General features: G+C 38.6%; 1 protein-coding gene and 1 long non-coding RNA gene across 6 annotated transcripts in view; one reads left to right on the forward strand and one right to left on the reverse strand.

The window, feature by feature from the left end:
* The window catches only part of LOC142822374 (uncharacterized), a 104,845-nt gene that overhangs the window by 71,782 nt on the left and 12,917 nt on the right, over window positions 1-20,146 (forward strand). The gene's annotated exons all lie outside the window — the stretch shown is intronic.
* The window catches only part of IL1RAPL1 (interleukin 1 receptor accessory protein like 1), a 1,160,102-nt gene continuing 1,154,903 nt past the window's right edge, over window positions 14,948-20,146 (reverse strand). For all 5 annotated transcript variants that reach the window (XM_075913277.1, XM_075913279.1, XM_075913280.1 and 2 more), the window contains one exon: window positions 14,948-19,825. In XM_075913277.1, the coding sequence (XP_075769392.1) occupies window positions 19,107-19,825 (719 nt within the window). In that variant the 3' untranslated portion in view covers window positions 14,948-19,106. The remainder of the gene's footprint in view (window positions 19,826-20,146) is intronic.

Here is a 20,146-nt window from a genome sequence, read left to right on the forward strand (position 1 = left end):
CCAAACAATTTTTACAAAGCTATTATGTTTTACTGGATTAATACGTAAACAGTGTGAGGTTTTGAAAAAGAGCATTATGTACCTAATAGATTGTAACAGCACCTTACAACATGCTCAGATCTGTTGGTTAAATATGTATATAAGCTGCTTTCCTTAAACCCCGCCCCCCAAACCTGCAGTTCATTTTCTCAAAAGCTAAGAATAGTTTTTCTTGAGGCATTGTAATCTATTGGCTAAATTCCTTTTCGCTGTTTACTACAAGTAATTTTATTGATTGCTCAAAAGCGTAGTTTCTATAAACATAATCAATGCAAATTAAAGGAACTCGCCAGTTAATGTTATATTACATTTCAAGCGCACCTCAATTCCTATGCCATACAACATTCACTTTATAATACCCAAACATACTCCTAACAGCTAGCTTCATAACTAACTTCCTACATATGGCCACCCACATTGCATACCTTTGAATACCACTGAATTGCCCTAAACACACCAGCTTAAGTAGGACCTCAGCAATAAAAATATCTCATGGGCAGACATACTTTCACATTAGAAGAACGTAATGTATCAATAATACCTAAAATAATATGAGGTCCTACTTAAGCTTGGGAGCTTCAGTGACCTAATTAGGAGATGGTTGACACCAAAAAGTATAGAGGACATATAACTCAACAGTTTTATAACACATGGATTTGTTTTTATAAGGTAACTTTGTTTTCTCCCCTAGCAATACAGCACAGCATAAGATGAGTTGCTAGAAAAGGTCACATTCACAAATTTGCCAGTCCATGGTAATGTTCAGTGTATGTCCAAAAAAAATTATGCAACTAAGGAGAATTTGTTATTACCTGTCTCTGATAGGTAGCTTATTGGGTAGTAGCTTAGGGTATGTCTACACTACCCCGCTAGTTCGAACTAGCGGGGTAATGTAGGCATACCGCACTTGCAAATGAAGCCCGGGATTTGAATTTCCCGGGCTTCATTTGCATAAGCGGGGAGCCGCCATTTTTAAAACCCCGCTGGTTCGAACCCCGTGCAGCGCGGCTACACGGGGCACGAACTAGGTAGTTCGAACTAGGCTTCCTAGTTCGAACTACCGTTACTCCTCATGAAATAACAAATCCCGGGCTTCATTTGCAAGTGCGGTATGCCTACATTACCCTCCTAGTTCGAACTAGGAGGGTAGTGTAGACATACCCTTATTGGGTACAGAATGACAATTTCTACTGAATGGAATCTGTTGATGGGATATGTTTACTTTGCCTTTAATGGAAAAACCCTGCTTAGTATCCTGTTAGCAAGTGAGACACATGCCAGGCCTATGGCTGAATGGCTTGAAGTTTCTGATTTTAGAATCATAGGATTGGAAGGGTACATCTACGGAGCAGGTTTAAAGTCGAATTAAGCTACGCAACTTGAGCTACTTCAAGGCTCCGTCTAGACTGGCATGATTTTCTGCAAATGCTTTTAATGAAAAGTTTTTCTGTGGAAAAGAGCCTCTGGATTGGCACAGACGCTTTTGTGCAAAAGCACTTTTTGCGGAAATGCGTCCGTGCCAATCTAGAAACGGTTTTGCGCAAGAAAGCCCCGATCGCCATTTTCGCCATCGGGGCTTTTTTGCGCTAAATGGTTCTCAGTTGTCTACACTGTCCCCCTTGTGCAAAAGCATTTGCACAAGAGGGCTTTTTCCCGAATGGGAGAGTCATTGTATTTGCAGAAGAACACTGACAATCTTACATTAGATCGTCAGTGTTCTTGCACAAATTCAAAGCGGCCAGTGTAGACAGCTGGCAAAAATTTGCCAGTCTAGACGCAGTCCTTGTGAAATGAGAGTTACAGTAGTTGGAGCAAGAAGTCCTCCAGCTCGATGTTATTTCAAAATAATGGCTTGCTGTGTAGACAAGCTCTTTGTTATTTTGGAATAATGTCAGTTTTTCTGAAATAACACTGCTGTATAGACATATCCAAAAGGACCTCCACAGGTCATCAAGTTCAGTCCTCTGCACTCATGACAGGGCCAAACACCATCTAGATCATCCCTAACAGGCGATTGTCTCACCTGCTCTTAAAAATCTTCAATAACCACATATTTTGCCATCACTTCTACACTATGATTCTATCTAGTCTGTTTAAATGTTAATATACCTTAGCACTGCAGTGGTTTGTACAGGCAGTCCCCGAGTTACGCGGATCCGACTTATGTCGGATCCGCAGTTACAAACGGGGCCCTTCCTCTCCCTGGTCTCCAGCAGACCAGGGAGAGGAAGCAAAGCGGCTTGGCTCTGCTTTGCCCCTCCCCCGCAGACCAGGGGGACGTGTGGGGGGGGGGAAAGCAGAGCAAAGCAGAGCCAAGCCGCGGAGCGCGCGGTCAGCTGACAGCCCAGACGCGTCTGGGCTGTCCGCTAGCCGCGTGCTCCGCAGCTTGGCTCTGCTTTGCCCCCCGCCCGTCCCTCCCCCCGTCCCCCTGGTCTGCAGACCAGGGGGACGAGGGGCAAAGCAGAGCAAAGCCATGGAGCCCGAGGGCAGCAGGACAGCCTCGGCGCGTCTGGGCTGTCCCGCTGCCCCCGTGCTCCACGGCTTTGCTCCGGACACCTGTGGTACAGCAGCTGGGGTGCTGCCAGTTGGTCCAGTAGCGCCGCCGCTCTGGGCACTACTGGACCAACCGGGCAGCACCCCAGCTGCTCTGCCCCAGGCGACCTGATTCAGCCACTGCTGGTCAGTTTCAGCAGCGGCTGAATCAGGACGCCTGGGGCAGAGCAGCTGGGGTGCTGCTGGGTTGGTCCAGTAGCGCCGAGGAGTGGCGGGCACTACTGGAAAAACCCAGCAGCACCCCAGCTGCTCTGCCCCAGGCGTCCCCAAGTCAGCCGCTGCTGAAACTGACCAGTGGCTGACTACAGGAAGCCCCTGCCCCGGGCTTCCTGGAATCAGCCGCTGATCAGTTTCAGCATCAGCTGACTTGGGGATGCCTGGGGTTCTTACGTTGAATCTGTATGTAAGTCAGAATTGGCGTCCAGATTCAGCCGCTGTTGAAACTGATCAGTTTCAGCAGCGGCTGAATCTGGATGCCAGTTCCGACTTACATACAGATTCAACTTAAGAACAAACCTACAGTCCCTATCTTGTACGTAACCCGGGGACTGCCTGTACTTGCCATTTATTATTGTACATAAATGTTAGGTGTAGTATGTACCATCTTAATAGGTGTGTTATGCATGCAGTATTATTATACACCTATTAAGGTGACCAGAGAACTCATCTTCCTGGCAGCTTCCCATTGTTTTTATCATGCTCTTAGCATTGCAGTTCTTTGTAACTAGGTGTTTGTTTTTGTTTTTTTGTGCTTAGCAAACGAATATGTTTGCACAGCTTCTGGTACAAATAAATGGAATTCTGATTTCTATGAGTATTGTAATATATATATGCATGTGCTGGGAAGTTATGTTTACCTGTGTCAAGTGTCCCATTATAAAATATGGCATTATAAAAAAGAAGCCAGTCAAAAATAAGATACTTGAGTTTTGTGTACTAGCATAGGTTACGATGTACCTCTATGTCCAAGCAGCTTTAAATTAGGTATCCATAACAATTTTTCTTAAATATACCATGATAACAGAAAGACAAAGTTAAAGGCTGATTGGTAGTCTTTAGTTTTGGGTGACATATAAATCACTTTCTAGCTTGTGAAGACTTGTACTATAATACAAGTGGTTTGGGGGGCATAATTTGGAAGTAAATCTAAGGTGTCAGGTAAATGTTGCAAGAACTTGTCAGAAGGGTGAGATGTACAACTTCTTTTGTTGAATTGCTTTGTTTTAGTTACTAAACTTGGTGAAACTTGGTCATTGGGTCTTTTGATTATTTTAAAGGTACCACTGCAATAATTAATCAAGCAGTTGGTTAATAATACATTCATTCTGTTTTGATAGGGGTCTTTGATTACAACCCCTGTAAAACAAACCTATCTGTGTGCATTCTATGCTATTCAAACATTTCCCAATTGCCAGCCTCTCAGGACTGATACTCTTGGTCTCCCTATTTCAGTGTGGCCATCTTCCTGGCAGCTTCCCATTGTTTTCTTCATGTTCTCAGCTGTTGTTTGTGACTAAGCTTTTGATTTTTTGTGCTTAGCAAAAAAATACATTTGTACAGTTCTGTTGCAAATAAATGGCATTGTGATTTCTATGAGCATTGTAAAGTCTACTCTGGTAATATTAAGCTTTCCTCTTCTCCATGGTCACAGTTATGTCATAAAATATACTCGAGCATTTTATTTTTGGAGTTGTACATGCAACAGCAGAAATGGCATTCACGCATCTTTAGCTCCTTAGAATTTAGGCTTACAAGCAAGTATGAAAATAGGTGAGTGACTAGCATTTTCAAGAGCCCTTATAGGTAAATCATTGAACTCACAGGATTTTAAACCTGAAACTAAACCATTATAGCGTCATTAATTAGAGTGTTAAATAATCTATGCACAGTGCAATATCCCCTGAAACTCAACAACTTTCTTTAACAAACAAAACTTGAGGGGAACACTATAAATGGGAACTATGTGTGCGTGAAATAGAAGGAAACTCCACATCCTTACTAATGTATTGGCAAGAATGCACTTAAAACATGAGGACGTAAATTACTTGAAATTATTAACGAAGGTGGGGAAGGATACAGGATGCAGAAATAAGATTCTAATCTCCTGGTTTGGAAGGCCTTGTGTTATGGAGTGTCATGGAGTGCTGAAGAGGTGACTATGCTATGGGTGAGTTGTAATGACAGAGAGGGAGGAAGCTGGACTGCTTCTATGCTTATTTTAAGAACTGCATTTAAAAAAATGGAAGTTGGTATTGTTTAGAGGGCAGAAATTCAGAAATACACTCACTTAGGATGAATGTGGTCCATCCTCAAATGGATGAAGGAATAAGGTAGAGGGCAATTAAGACAGTACTTGTACACAGTCACATATATGCATTTCCAGGGCATGCTGAATATTGAGATATGTTAATTCTGTCCCCCGAGTGATCAGGAGTTAGGACTTCCAAGGGGTGGACAGAGATGTGTGCATTTAAGCTACTGACTGAATATATGCTCACCAGAAAAGCATCTGCACTATATGTGGGTTGGTGGTGGTTGTTTGTCCACTAACACAGAGCTGGCATACAGGTTCCTATGTAACAATATTCTGCCACTAGCAAGGGGCTCAGAGAGGAGGGCTCCCAACATGTGTTAAAAGTGTTAAAGTCTATCAACTATGTCCACAAATAATAGTATTCAATATGTGTGCATTCAGGTGACTGCAGAGGCAAACTTATGTACCACGTGATGGCAATGTTGATGACCTTTCAAACATTTGTGTCTCAATGTTTAGGTGCAGTACAAATACCATGGATACTTTGGAGCATTTCATTGCTAGTTGTGTAATAGCAGCCTCAGGCACTACTGGCCTGTTTGTGAAAGTTATTTGAGCAAAGGAGGGTTAGCAGTTATTGCTACCTGAAGAGAATTTTAGCCTATTGGCTAGCTGTCTATATGTATTGAAGATTAGGTTAGTATTGTGTTAGCTGATGATCATAAATGGAGATGATTTTAAGGAATTCACACTCCTCTTCAGTCCTTGTGATAGAATGAGAGGCTAGTATTTGGAAAGAGAAGCATATGTGACTCTCTACAGGCAGTTCTCCCATTCACTTTTTTCAAATTTCTCTTCTTTTCAGGTACATAGCTGCCAAACTCATCTGGCTATGGCCTGATTGTGAAAATGTTTAATATACAATAATGTAATTTATACATCAGTGTTTATCTCAGGTGTATGTGACACAAATTCCAAGGGATGGAATGTAAACATGTCAAGGAAGAATAGAGCCGTTAGTGTTATTTTATAATTTTTATTAATGACCTTTTAAATACACTATAGGTATATTTTTAAAATGAAACTGAAGCAACGTAAGTATTTGCTGAATGTACACTGAGTCTTTGCACTTGACATGCTGTCAGTAGAGTAAATGTGACTCATCTAGTGTAAAATATGCTTCTTGACATCATACCTGGGGCAATGGATTGTGTTGGTAGCAGTGAAACCATGATCATCTGAACTGAAACTCTTCAAGGTAGTACTTATGTCACAGATTAAAATATCATGAAAAGTAGCTACTCAAGAGACAGCATTCAGAGAGCTCACTCTTGGGAGTAAATGGGGTAATTTGAGTTCAGGCAAGCTTTCAAGTCTGCAGGTTCCAGCTGCAATGTTCAGTGGCGATACTGAGTTGATGAGGGTCACTGTGTGATAAGATGATGGTAAAAGTGATCTAATCCAATTGCCATTATTTTTTAGCAAAAAGAAAAAAATCATATGGACTGACAAAGTAATGCGTGTTCTACAGTGTGGCATACTGTGGCAACAAGAATGCTTGCTCATTTTATTGATTTTATCCCCCAGCTGAAACAAAAGGAGGAGACATTTTATCATCCTTCCATAGTCCTATTATCCATTAATCTATGGCTTACCCTGCTAAGGGGTACAGAGTTCCTGTTACCAGAGAGAACCAGGACAAGTTGTAGATGGACACATAACAAATGTAGAAACTTCCAGGTTAGGGAGTTCTCTAGTTGCTGCTTCAGGTATGCCCCTCTGACCACCTGATTTCAGAAGAGAATAAATTCCTTTTGTAAGGAAGAGGTACAGGGAGAAAAAGAGCTTCAGAATGCCAGGACAGTGAGGGTATGTCTAGACTGCATCCGTCTGTTGGCAGAGGGATGCAGATTAGGCAGGTCGACATTGCAAATGAAGCAGAGATTTAAATATCCCGTGCTTAATTTGCATAAAAATGGCCGCCGTTTTTGCCAACTCAGCACTTTGTCGGCAAAAAGCGGCAGTCTAGAGGGGGATTTGTCGAGACAGAAAGCCTTTTTTGACAGATCCTTTATGCCTCCTGCAAGGAGGTTTACAGGATCTGTGGAAAAAGGCTTTTTTTCTTGACAGATCCCTCTCTAGACTGCCGGTTTTTGCTGACAAAGTGCTGAGTTGGCAAAAATGGTGGCCATTTTTATGCAAATTAACAGGGCTTGACAAACAATACAATCTACTCGCCCGTTCATTCGTGGCGTGCACATGCGCAATGCGGCTCTTGCTCATGTGCAGTACGGGGCTGGCGAGCAGTTTTCGCCGCCGTTCATCAAGTCCTGCAAATTAAGCACAGGATATTTCAATCCCTGCTTCATTGGCGATGTCAACCTACCTAATCTGCATCCCTCTGCCGACAGAGGGATGTAGTCTAGATATATCCTTTGTGACAGGGGAAGGTAGGAAACCATGGAGGAGACCTGTGAAAGCTGCAGCAGGAGAGAGGAAGCACCCCGACTTCACATGGCATCCAAACCCATCACACAAATGGTTCTTTTAAGATTAGTTTGATTTTGGCAACTCAGACAGGTGGCCTAACTGGATTTGCAGGAAGCAAACCATTCTGGATGGCTCCTTGTTTAACTGAGAAAGCAGGAATTCCAGTGTCTGTCATTCACCGGCAAATTAGAGATGAACAACTGAAAGATAACAATTGCTAGAAACGGACTCAATGTTTCCAAAAGAGATCAAGGTTGAAGAAGTCAACTTCTCATAGACCTCCTCCATATTGGTAGGTCCAAAATAATCTCAACATAGCTGAGGGCCTTCTTCTGAAAGTACCGTGCATTTTTATTCCTATGATAGTTCAATATCCATGAAGTACACCAAGGTTAAAATAAGTGTAGGCATGACAATCAGTATGGTGGCCTGCCTGAGTAGGCAAATTCATACCTTAGTAGAGGGCTGCAAGTTATGTAAGAAGTGAGGGGAGGAAACAATTGCCAGAACCATTGCTCTTCTCCAGAACACCTTGACATAAAGTAGCTATTCATTCGTTTTGTTTTGTTTTTTCTGAAAGGATATACATACATATATCATTATAGCCAATTACTTCTCCTGATATACTGGTTACACTTACATAGAATTCATCAGCAGAGAACCTAAAGGCAATATATATGACATGGAGTTCTGAGGACTTCATCTCTGATAATGGGCCTCAGGTACTTCTGAAACATTCCTAGAATTCGCACGGGACTTTGATTTTGAGAGCATACCGGTTGCACACATTACCCCAAAGCAACAAGGAGATGGAGAGGGCACTGCAGCCTTTAAAAAGACTTCTGTAAAAGAAAACAGAAAAAATCAGTTGACTTATATAAAGCACTACAAGCATATTGGTTAACAACATTTATGTCTGGATTATCTTCTGCAGAACTTTTACCAGGAGGGCTGGTAAGGATGCCTTTACCTGTGGCAGTAATACAGCTTAAACCTAAGTGGTTTGATCCAAAGGAAATAAAAAAATCCCCACAGATGCTGCAATAAAAATTCAGCAACAACAAACGTAAGCTGTTTTGTTAGGCACACAACAAAAGCACTACGTAAATGGACATTATAAAACAAAGCTTTGCTTTAAAACTCCCTAACATTTGGAACTGTTTAGAACTTGGCAGAAACTATCAGACTCTACCTTGTAGATACTCCAAAAGGACTTTTCGGGTAGAATTTTTAGTATATCCCAACTCAACACAAAGAAGATGCAGGACTTGCTAGTACTCAGGAAGGACTAATCTATACTAGACCAGGCAGGTCAGATTAAGGTACATTATCCAGCTATACAAATTGCATAGCTGGATTTGGCTTACCTTAAGCTGCGCCGCTGTGACGTCTATACTGCAGGAGGCTGATGGAACACACGTCCCACCTGCTTCCCTTACTCCTCACAGAACAAGGAGTATCAGACAATGGGAGGGGCTGCCCTCAGCATTCAATTTAGGAGTCTACACTAGACCCGCTAAATCGAAAGCTAGAAGATCGACCTCTGGAGGGTTGATCTCCGTAGTGTAGACATGCCCCAAGTGAGCTTCCTACACATGGAACTCTGTGCACAAAGCCAATAGAACTGAGTACATGGTTTGGAAGAAGAATCAGACCCTTTCAAAGACTTTATCATTACCCTACTGGTCAGGACTATTTAAGTGAAATTAATAAGGGGACATAGTAGTATAAATAATCATAAGGCCTTTGAAGTTTATTTTGAATTGTTGTTTAAATGCCTGTTAGTTTATAATTTAAATTTTAATCTTTTATACTAAGGAAGATAGGTTGTTATAGAATTTCTACAATTACCAGAGACATCTAGGGCTGGGTTGTAACAGGGACCTCAATAAACAGGGGATTTCCTAGTTATGAAGTTTTCTAATTACAGGTTAAAGCATGGTTCTGTGTGTATGTCCTCACACTACAGTCCCGATTCTCATCTTACAATCGTGAAAATCTGGAGCTACGCTACTGAAATCAGTGAAATTTTACAGATTCAAAATTGGTGAAAATGGAAGGAGAAACAAGTCAAAAGTTTCTTCATTTTCAAAATAGAGGGACATGGAATTTCTAAGGAGTAAAAGTTGAGAGTAACAAAGGGAAAATACCCTGTTTATTTTCTCTAAAAGTTGCCCACCAAAAAGCAAGTAATTTTCCAGTTTAAAACATTCATCAGGTATTATTATACAAAAATATTCATATGCAAGTAGTGCACATTTTTTTTTAATTCTGTTCAATTCGGATTCTGTTTCACTTACACCAGCTTTACCCTGGAATAAGTAAACTGAGTTACGTAGTTCTACTCCAATGCAGTTCCAGTATAGTTCAAGATTGTGTGCCTATTCCATACGTGTGTGCATGCACAGAAGCACATAGCATCATGAACACACACTAGGTTATGAACTTGATTCACTGTTGTGTTATTCCACTTTTAATGTTGATCAATGATTTCAACTGTGTTGCACTCGAATAAAACTAGAGTGATATATACATATATATTTTAAATACACTCTTCCTCAAAGCATGAGGGACTGTCCGCAATTTATACTGTACTGACTGCTTACATTAATGTAAAGAAATCTATAAACATCCATCAAAAATTTTGGAACCAAGTAGCTATAATATTATGTGTACAAAATCCTGTATGCAAACTAGAGTCTGAGACTGAATGGCTAATAATAACCAATTACACATGAAAGAAAAGCAGATATTAATACTGCTCATTTTTCCCATGAATAGAATATATCTTGTGTTAAAATAAATTTATATGTAAAAAGCTAAACCTTCTGCTAATGTAAACTGGCATAGCTCTACTGAAACACCAGCTGAAAATCTGGTCTAGTGTGTTTACAAAATAAAATGTCTAAACTGGAAACTTCCTAGCTTATTTTAGATTACTGCTGGCAGTAACTGGAAAGTTGGTTTTAAAAAAAGTTTGCATACGCAACTTATTCACATAGTTTTATTTTTTTTTGTTTTCTGTCAGTTCACAAAATAAGTATTTAAAGTTGTCATAATCTTGCATTTAGCCAGTGAAAGAGTAATCTTCAAAGGAAAACATTTTTACAAACTGGACATATACCCTGTTTATTGTGTCTAAAAGTTGCACGCCATAAAGCAAGTAAATTTCCAGTTTAAAACCTTCTTCAGATATTACAAAAATATTCATATGCAAGTAATAAAGGGTTTTTTAAACATCCAACCTTTTTAAATCTAAATCAAGGTTACAGTAAAAGTGTTGTTGATTTTGTTGTTCTTGCTTTAAATCTAGACAAAATACACCTTGTGCTTTAACAAACCTATGGCATCGTGTGCTCATATACTTTTTACAAGGATTGTAGTGAATAGGCTCATGTGTCATTATTCATTAAATTATGCAAAAAAAGTATAGTCAGTGCAGAACTTGCCTTTTTGTGGTTTTTGTTTCCTTTAATCTTTATGTGTGTGCGTGCATGCATGTGTGTGTGGAAACGTTAAGGCAAGTGCAATCAAAGTTACAAAAATCAATATTTCTATTGCTAACATGTGCAGCATTCATATTTAGTGAGTGATGTCTTTTCTCCGTTAAGAATAAAAATCAATGAAAGTACAAAATGGTAAATATGTTATACTTGTTACAACAAGCTGTGCAGTTTAAAATATCAAACATGGTAATTTTTTAAAAGGTGTCATATACTGTAAGATAACATAAATATGCTGTTTAAAGTAACATACACTGAAATTGGATAACATTTCTATCATTTACCTTTTGCTTTTCAACAGCATACATAGCATCATTAATAATGCACTCTTATCTATGGTCCCTTTAATATTTTAACTAAATATGAATATGTTATTTTAATTAGGTAACATATTTAACATACAGTACACATAATATAGTCTGTTGTATTTCTACTTAACTATGGTGTGTCTACCTTAATTTCAGTGGGTTTGCACAAAGTGTCTAAAGAAGGAGTCAACTTTTGCAGTTTTTAGTCACATATGTACGCCTATGATAAACCTTGGAAGGAACATATGTATTGAACTACAGTTTATTTAGCATCAGTGAAAGACACTTGGAAAAGATAGAAATTCTTCATCTTTAACAAAAATACATAAAATAGAAAAAATCATTTTTACAGTTTATGCTTAATCAGTATCTGAGCTGATTGTGGGTGCTGATTACAAACTCTGGGCATGATTCTGCTCTCCTTAAACCAGTTGTATGCTGGTGTAAGTTCAGTGGAGATTCGTTTACATACAGTTTAGGTATGTGTGGAAAGATGCTCTCAAAGACCCACATGACATCCATCTACTTCTTTCCATTAAAAGTGTGTGTATGTGCATGCACACACGTGCGTAAATATAAAGTAAGAATACCAGAATATGGCATTTATGGTCTGTGCAAAAGATGATCAGAAGCCCAACAGACAGGTTTGATGATGCCTGTCATCTAGCTTTAAATGTTCACTCCTAAATATCACTTCAATTTTTTGTTGCTATATATGTGTGTACACACACACACACACACACACACACACACACACACACACACACACACACAAATTCAGGTTTCATTGACATGACTTGTTAAATAAAGAAACTAAATCCTATGAACAAATATCCTTCGGTCCAAAGACACTAAAGGTGACACTGAGCTAAGATTTTACTCTAAAGAATTTAAGTTTCCTCATTTTTTTAGTCACAGTTTCATTGTTTTGTTAAAGTGAAATCTCCTAAATGTTATCCTGCTGTTGGCAGCTAATGCTTGTTCCTTGTTATAATGTCTCTTTGGCCATTTTATCTAGTTATCTATTGAACAATGCATAGCAATATTGTCTATTTTCCTTAAAAATATTACCTACCTAGCAAAATTATCTACAAAGGCTCCAATATTGCAAAGATTTATATATGTTTAACCTTGTGCACAGTGAATATCCCAATGAATAAAGTTAATTGTGTACATTAAGCACACATCTCTACAGGATTGGGGCCTTAGGATCCGACGCAAAGTGAAGTCAATAGAAAGGCTCCTACCAAATTAAGTGTGTCTGTTAAAAAAACAAAATATGAGACATAGCCTCCTATTCTCATACTAGTGCTCAGCATTACCATCTCATACAATCAAACCTCAGGAGAAAAAAAAAGGTAGTACCACTATATTTGTTATACACAATGATGGGACTCTGGGGGTATAAAGGCTGTGATTCATCCTTTTCAGCTTATGGTCATCCTGTCACCAAACCTGAAAAATCCAGTTAGTATTGCTGACAAGGCTTTGTACTAAGAATCTTTCAGCATTTCTGGAGAGGGAAATGAAGCACCTGATGAATTTTAGGTACCCAGTATTCAATAGGTGAGTGATATTTGAAATAATGGATCAGATCTATTGTTGATTCCAGAGGAGTCTGATTATGCAGGTACATAAAGGCTTAATATGGCAAAAGGTATGCCCGGAAAACAATTAAGTTTTTCAGTGTATTAAAGGTTTAGTGGGGAGCAAATCAAGCAGCCACCTGCACAGGACAGCTCCACACAATCTCTGTTCTAAAGGTGTCACAGAGTATGGCCTTCAAAGGGAACTACAAATAAGAAGCGAGCATGACTATTAGATCAGTGTACAGTAAGATCTACATGGCCAAAGCTATGTAGAATAGAATCAAGGAAAGGTGCCTGGCCTACTTTTCCTTCCCAAATCTACCATATATAACAGTGGAATGACTACAAGTTTACCTTGGCACTGCGACATGTGCAGAGAAATTTGCATGTGAGCAAAACCATTTTACTTGCTCATTGTGTATTTTTACAGGATCAGGTTGGTATTGTTTTATGTTACAGTGCTATGAATGATTATATGCTTGGCTACACATCTGTGGACAAAAAAACATGTTTTTGCATTTTAAATGCCTTTGCTGAGGTAGAAATGGGTTCAGGGATCTAAAACAAGCATGATTTCTTTGTAATTTTTGCAAATGGGAGATAAGAAGAAAGCTGTGTGGAAGTTTTCCTCTTTGCCTTGTATTTGCATAATTGTTGCCATTTAATGTTTTCTGGATTTTAGCAAGACCAGTGTACAACCTTCTAATGTGGTGTTAAAGTTACATATATAATACTAATTATTTTAATTGTCTACTTAAAGTGTCCCTAAGAACATAATTAGAGCTGCAGTGAGCTGTTCACCAGAGAATTTTAACACTGGCAAACAATTTCTTTCAAGCTTGTAAGTTCATTGATGTTCACCTGTTAAGCTTGTAATGAAGATTTTTAATTTTTTTTTAAAAAAGAAGCAAGTTCACACGCACACATTGTCACACAAGCATTGTAAAACAAGTTTAAAATGGGCTCCCAAATAACAGCCTACAGCATTGCTGTGAAAATCAATCTATGAAAAAAAAATTTAAAACAATAAGGAAAATTGTAGGAACTAGTCACCACATCATTGTTTTATGCAGATGAATGTAAGAACCAGAGAAAGATCACACACCAAGACTTGAAAAGAAAGGGATGTTACCCCCAAAGGGCACTGTTCAGACATTAGGGATGAAGAAATGTGTGTGAGTTGTGAATACAAGCACTTTTACAATTTAAAAATCTGTTCCTGTGAGTGACATTTACTTACCCAAACAGTCCCACAGATAAAGAATGTTCATGTGAGTCAGACTTGAAGGATGTACCTCAGGCTTTGTATTTTATCTTGAGCATTGCAGAGACTGCAAGGTAAATGAAGAGGAGGGGCAGAATGGAAGGAATGTAGGTTATGATCAGGACCAGTGAGGTGTGACTGGAGCACAGGATAGGAATTCTTTGTCATCATGCTTCTGATGCTTTCACCTTGACTTTGTAACTTGCTGGGCTCAATCATAGTGTTTACCATGAGTATTAAAAAGAGTGGGAGACACACATCATTTCCAAGTCTCCTTTTTGCATTGAGGGGAAAAGACCTTATGCTGATCCTTTACCTGACCTGGCATATGTCACTCAATATGCTGGTGCAGATAGGCAAGCCCACTTGTTGTTCAGGATGGAACAAGGGCTCCATCTGATTTCCACCCTGAGACAAGGGAGCAAGCAAAGACCTTAAAACTCCTATAGTTGTTTGAGCTGCTGTGCAAAACAGGTGATGAATTTAGCCCTTTACCCCAGTTCGACACTTGTAATGACACAATTTCCCTGACAAGTATAATGCTCATTCCTCCTTCTCCACTGAGGTTGCATCTATACAACACCCTAAACTTTAATTAAGATTTGAGCTACACAAATTGCGTATCTTATTTTTATTGTATTTCAAAATACATTATTTTGAAATCTGATGCGTGTACACAGTGCCAAATTTTGAAATAATGTCCTATTCTGAGACATCCCTTAACCCTCATGGAATAAGGGTTACAGGGATGCCAGAATAGCACACCCATTATTTTGAAAAATATTTCAAAATAACAGGTGTGTTTAAAGGATACCTCTGGTATCCTGAAATAGCCCCACTGTCTAGATGTACCCTCAATGACTAATACCAGAGCTAGCACTGTGGCAGAGATAAAAGTTGAAGCAAGCATTATGCAGGAGATACCAAGTGTTATGATACTGCCTGTGTTTGTCTAATTCTAGTCAAACAGAGCTCCAGTTCAATTATGAAGAGTGGTAGAAATGATATTGAGTTTTGTATAGAGAGTATGAGAATGAAAATCATTGCTCTGGATCATTCACTAATCCTGTTATGGAGGAAGATTACAAAACCACACTTTTGTCTCACTATGAAACACAATTATGGATGATACACCAACAACTGTGTATGCTACTAGGTTACTAGCAAATGCACAATCATTCAGTGTTGTGTCAGATACCAGGGCTATATCTGTGACATTGTTGATCCAAATGCGGGATGTGACACATGCCAGTTGGTTAATGCAGGTAGGACTGAATTGTGGCTGGACTCTATAACAGAGAATGTCTGTAACCCAATTAAAAAAAAAGCTGACATTTCTCCCTTCTCATCCCTCCTTGGTTTTTCTTAGTATCTGCTCTATTGGTGCAATTCTTACATCACAATAAAGTTTCTTCTGAGGTTTGTAGACACAATTATTTTTTTAAGTTTGAAAAAAAAGGGAAGCCTGCTCATCGGGCCTATTTCCCCAAATTTTCATTGCTCAGTCTATAATGCAAATGGATCAATAACACACACGATTCAACTAAAACTTTGTGAATTTTTATCAGAAGGGTATGACAGTCTTTCTAAATATTTGGAATATGTTTATCTGCCATTATGTAATGTCTGCTTCTTTTTAAAAGGTAGGTAATAATAGAAAATGCAAGAATTTTGCTTCTAATGCTAAATATATGTAACCCAAGAACCAGCTCCCTGAAAGAAAGAATGCCAACGTGTTTTAGGAGGTGGACTCCTTGGGTGATGTCCTGTCCCTACTAATATCAGTTGACATTTTTTCACTGACTTTTGTGGTGGTTAGAATTTATCCCATCATGAGCTGTAAATACAAGTTCTTTGTTGATCTACTTCTCCTGATTCTCCTCTCACTTAAACCAGCTTTTACTCTGGTTTTACTTCATCAACATTAAGAGAGTTATTCCTTATTTACACTGATGTAGCTAAGAGAAGAATTAGGCCCAGAGATAATTTGTCTTCAAAATAATCATCTGCATGTGTGCAGTCCTCTCTTTCTGTTTGTATCTCTATGTTATAATGGGGATGTTATTGGTGAGTTTCCATGGCATGGGAATCAAGCCCCTTAACTTTATATCATGGAGTATCTTGATAAGAGAACCTTATAAAAAGGAAGCACCATATCTAGACACTTTGAGTGCATAGACTCCATATATGTCTATATACACACACACTTCAAATCTGTGACAGATTAACCAGGAGTAATACGTTTTGTATAATCACCACACTACACTTTTTAAAGGTAAAGTGCTTTTTTTAATGACTAACCCTTGAACGTGGCTATTGCATGCACACTTCAGACTTTATGATAAAAAAGTAGAACATCTGAACCAAAAAAGATGGAGCCTAAGCACTAGGGCAATTTTTTTCCTTTTTATTTTGTGTTCTAACAGAACTTTTGTCAAACATAGAGCACGTGAACACATGACAGTTTCCTTCACTGTTTCTCACACAGAGCTGTTTATAGAAGAGGAATACCTGGGAGGAATGTTTCTAAGCCATAGATAGCTTCTCCGTATATTTCTTTTTTCATTTGTTTGTTTTTGTTTCATAATATGACAAAGCATAATAAGAAAAAAATTTCTTAAGTAGTGTGAATATCAAATAGTATCCATCAATCCCTGAATCATGCTATTCAAAGTGCTTAAATCTACACTAAAAATAGAACAACAAAAATACTCCCAATGTGGCTAAAGAAACACCTATCAATGCCTAGAATGTGACTGCAGTCAGATTGTTACACTCTATATTTATTCCACATCCCAATTTTCATCTTAAAAATATAGAGGGAAGGATGAAGGGAAAGGGCATTCAATATTTTATTTTTTCTGGGAATTGGAGGAATTTAGAATCCAGTCAAATGAAATTAAATGCCATCAATCCTTGACAGGAATCGATTAATATCATATAAATAATAACCATCTTACAATCTGAAATAATCAAATTTGTAAAGCTGTCTTGAAATTTTATCTGCCCAGGCAGCTTCATTTCTGTTTTGTGGATATTTGGCACATGTCCAGGGGGAAACAACTGAAATAAAGAACAGGTTGTAGAAAGGAACCCAAGTGACTTCTCAGAGAAGTAAACATTTTTCAGCAAATAAAAATCAGTGCACACCCCAAAGCTTCTTTAAGTGATTTTGCAGATACCGAGAATTCTTGACTGTTACAATATAAGAGTCATTCCTCAGACATTGTCAATATTGACTTACCCCCACGGACACCCACAAACTGCAGGTTTCACATTTTTGACCAATCACATCTTACTAATGAGACCAAACTATTAAAACTTGTATTTTTTTGAATATAATGATAGTAAGAATGAACAAATCACACAACATCCATTATATTGGCCAACACCAGTCAGCATGGATGAAAATCCTTAATAGATAATGAGTTACTGAAATAATCTCAAAGCTGTGTCTTGGTGTTCATGTTATATTTTTGGTATTAAAAAAAAGGAAGGGAGCCAATCCTTTGTGGATGTACATTGGGGCACTGCATTGGTTCCATTTACACCAGCAGAGAATTTGGCCCTTTTAAAGGAAAAAAAGTCTAACTCCATTTTTTTCATTTTCTTAAATGGCAAGTGAACTTTGCATCATTTTAATGTAAACATGGGTAAGATCCATTAGTTCTAGAGATACCTGAACAGTGAATTTTTATTTGTCTGGGAGCAATGCCACACAGGTAATCTGCAATCTTCAAAGATGGAATGCTGCATTAAAAACCAAATTAGTTTATTAGTTTATTCAATAAACTTAATGGTTTTTAATACTTCCACATCTAATTTAAATATTAAGTATGTATAAATAAATGTTTATTTTTATAACATTGATGTTCGTTGGTATTCATAATGTCTTTTTTTCTACCTGAGTTCTCATTTAAATCATCTTGAAATTAATAAGATTTTACTTATTATAAACAAGCTAAAACAAAATATAAAAATGCTGAAATGTGAATATATCATTGAACAGTAATTACAGTGATTGGAACATTTAAAAAAAAGGGGAACCCATACTCAGCTGGAGAGAAATGTTTTGTTCTTACTTTTTAGAAAAATCCATTTTCTATAGTACAATGTGACAAACCATAGTTGATACTATCCTTTTACTCCCCTTTGGTTTGGAAGCCATCATTGTAAATCGCAGCAGGATTTACTGCACTTCAAAAATTATTACCTTCTTTGTTTGACAATCGCAAATAACCTCATTTGCAGAATTTAAAAGGGGGGAAAGAAAAAAGTCAAACACTTAAAAAAACAAGCAAGAAAAAAAAAAGCTACAAATGCATTCACACATTCACGCCATCCCATAAGTGATCAAATTAGGATTGTTGTTTTATATAAATAAAAAGGGTACAACTGAATTCATCCATAAAACAAAAACAAACTCTACTTTACTTTCTACACACTCTGTAGTGGTTACTGTGAGGCAATTGATACATATTGGGTATATCTTGTTGTCTGACATTTACTGAGTTAAATGTTAGATGATCAGACTGTCTGTAATGTCACCCAGCATGGGACCGTCGTAAGGGGAGGTGGGAGGAAAGAGTGTTGTCATGGGATAAGTAATGAAATTGGAGCTCAGAATGATTTGCGGGGTCCTCCTAAGAACAAAGGTTCTTCACAATGGTGAAATGCAGCAGGCATGGCCTTCATGTATCAGGCTAGGCAGGCCAACAAAATGGATGGTGCTTCTGATATTAACATAGCTTCGACCAAGCATTCCCAAGAAATGTTTAAAAAAAATTCTAAAACTATTCTAATGGAGCAAAAAAGATTTCCTATCTATACAGCAGTCTCTTCATTAAAAAAAAAAAAAACGGTAATATACAAATTCCAATGACGTATAAAACAAAGTCAAAAATGTGAATGGCAAGAGACATGGGTAAAACAGGAAGACTGATGCTACAAAGAAACTGCAAAAACATATGTACAAGACCCTGTTTTTCCTCGTATTTTATAGATTGTAATGCATGTTTAACAGCAGCAGTCGAGGATGTAGTTCCAGGCACCAGACTGCACACTTAGCTTCTATTCCAGGGGGTGAGGGCCCCCCTTGCATTTCTGTCACCATATGACACTTGATATACTGGTCTCCCGTGGCAAGAGGGGCAGTATTGCACTGTTTGTATGAGCCTCATCTGGATTCTGCTCTCTGTTAGTTTTTGTCTGCGGCCGCTGCCCATTGATAAGTGTCATAGGGATGTTGCAGTAGGTATGCTGGTTACCCATTGAGGTAAGAGGCAGGGTGCCAGTAGGAGGTACATCGTATTCATAGCTTCGATAATAGTGTTTCTGGCGCATCTGTGAATGATACGTATTATGAAAGGTGGAGCGCAGATCTGGATGGGCAGTGGCAAGAGCAGTGGAGGTGGCAGCAGCCATTGAAATTGCTGAGACAGTCTGCAGTTCCCCAAAGGGCCCCTGCTCACTGACATCTAAAACCTGCTCGTGTGTGATGGGTTCTATCCTCTTAAAAGGCATTTCGTACTGTAAACGTTTCCAGAATTTAGAATTCAACTTGTTACATTTTGGTCCATGCCATTTAATGACAGTTAGAAGCTTGATGGTATGTTTCAGGGCCTCAACCTCCTGGTAGTTCATAATTCCCCGGAGTTCGCTGCATTCAATCAGTATCACTTTAATTTCTCCTGTGACTAACATGTTCCGAAGTCTTGTTTCCAGTTCGAAGATGCTCCAGCCTCTCCTTACCACATAATTTGGAGTCATGACGATGATCAGACGCTTGCTTTGGTCAACACATCTTGCCACATCTTCAATGTAAGCTATAAAATAAGACAGTAGCTCAAGATCAGTTGAAGCAAGCAACTCACTCAAAAACCTTGGCAGAAACAAAAGAGCTAAATTCTCTTCTCTGAAAAGTGCTGGCTGAACACTGCAAAGTATTATTTGCATACGTTCATTCAGCTCCATTACCCTCCACCACCACAATATGAATGGGTTTCTATTCATCAGAATATTTGGGCACTGGTTATTTTTTCTATAAAGGCCAACATCTGCATGTGAGCAAGGTTGTGCATTATCCTTTTGTTTAAAAAGTCATTTTGTGACATAACAGAACAATGACCATGTGATTTAGGAGCCAA

Source organism: Pelodiscus sinensis, chromosome 1 (assembly GCF_049634645.1).
Source record: "Pelodiscus sinensis isolate JC-2024 chromosome 1, ASM4963464v1, whole genome shotgun sequence".
Classification (NCBI taxonomy): Eukaryota; Metazoa; Chordata; order Testudines; family Trionychidae; genus Pelodiscus; species Pelodiscus sinensis.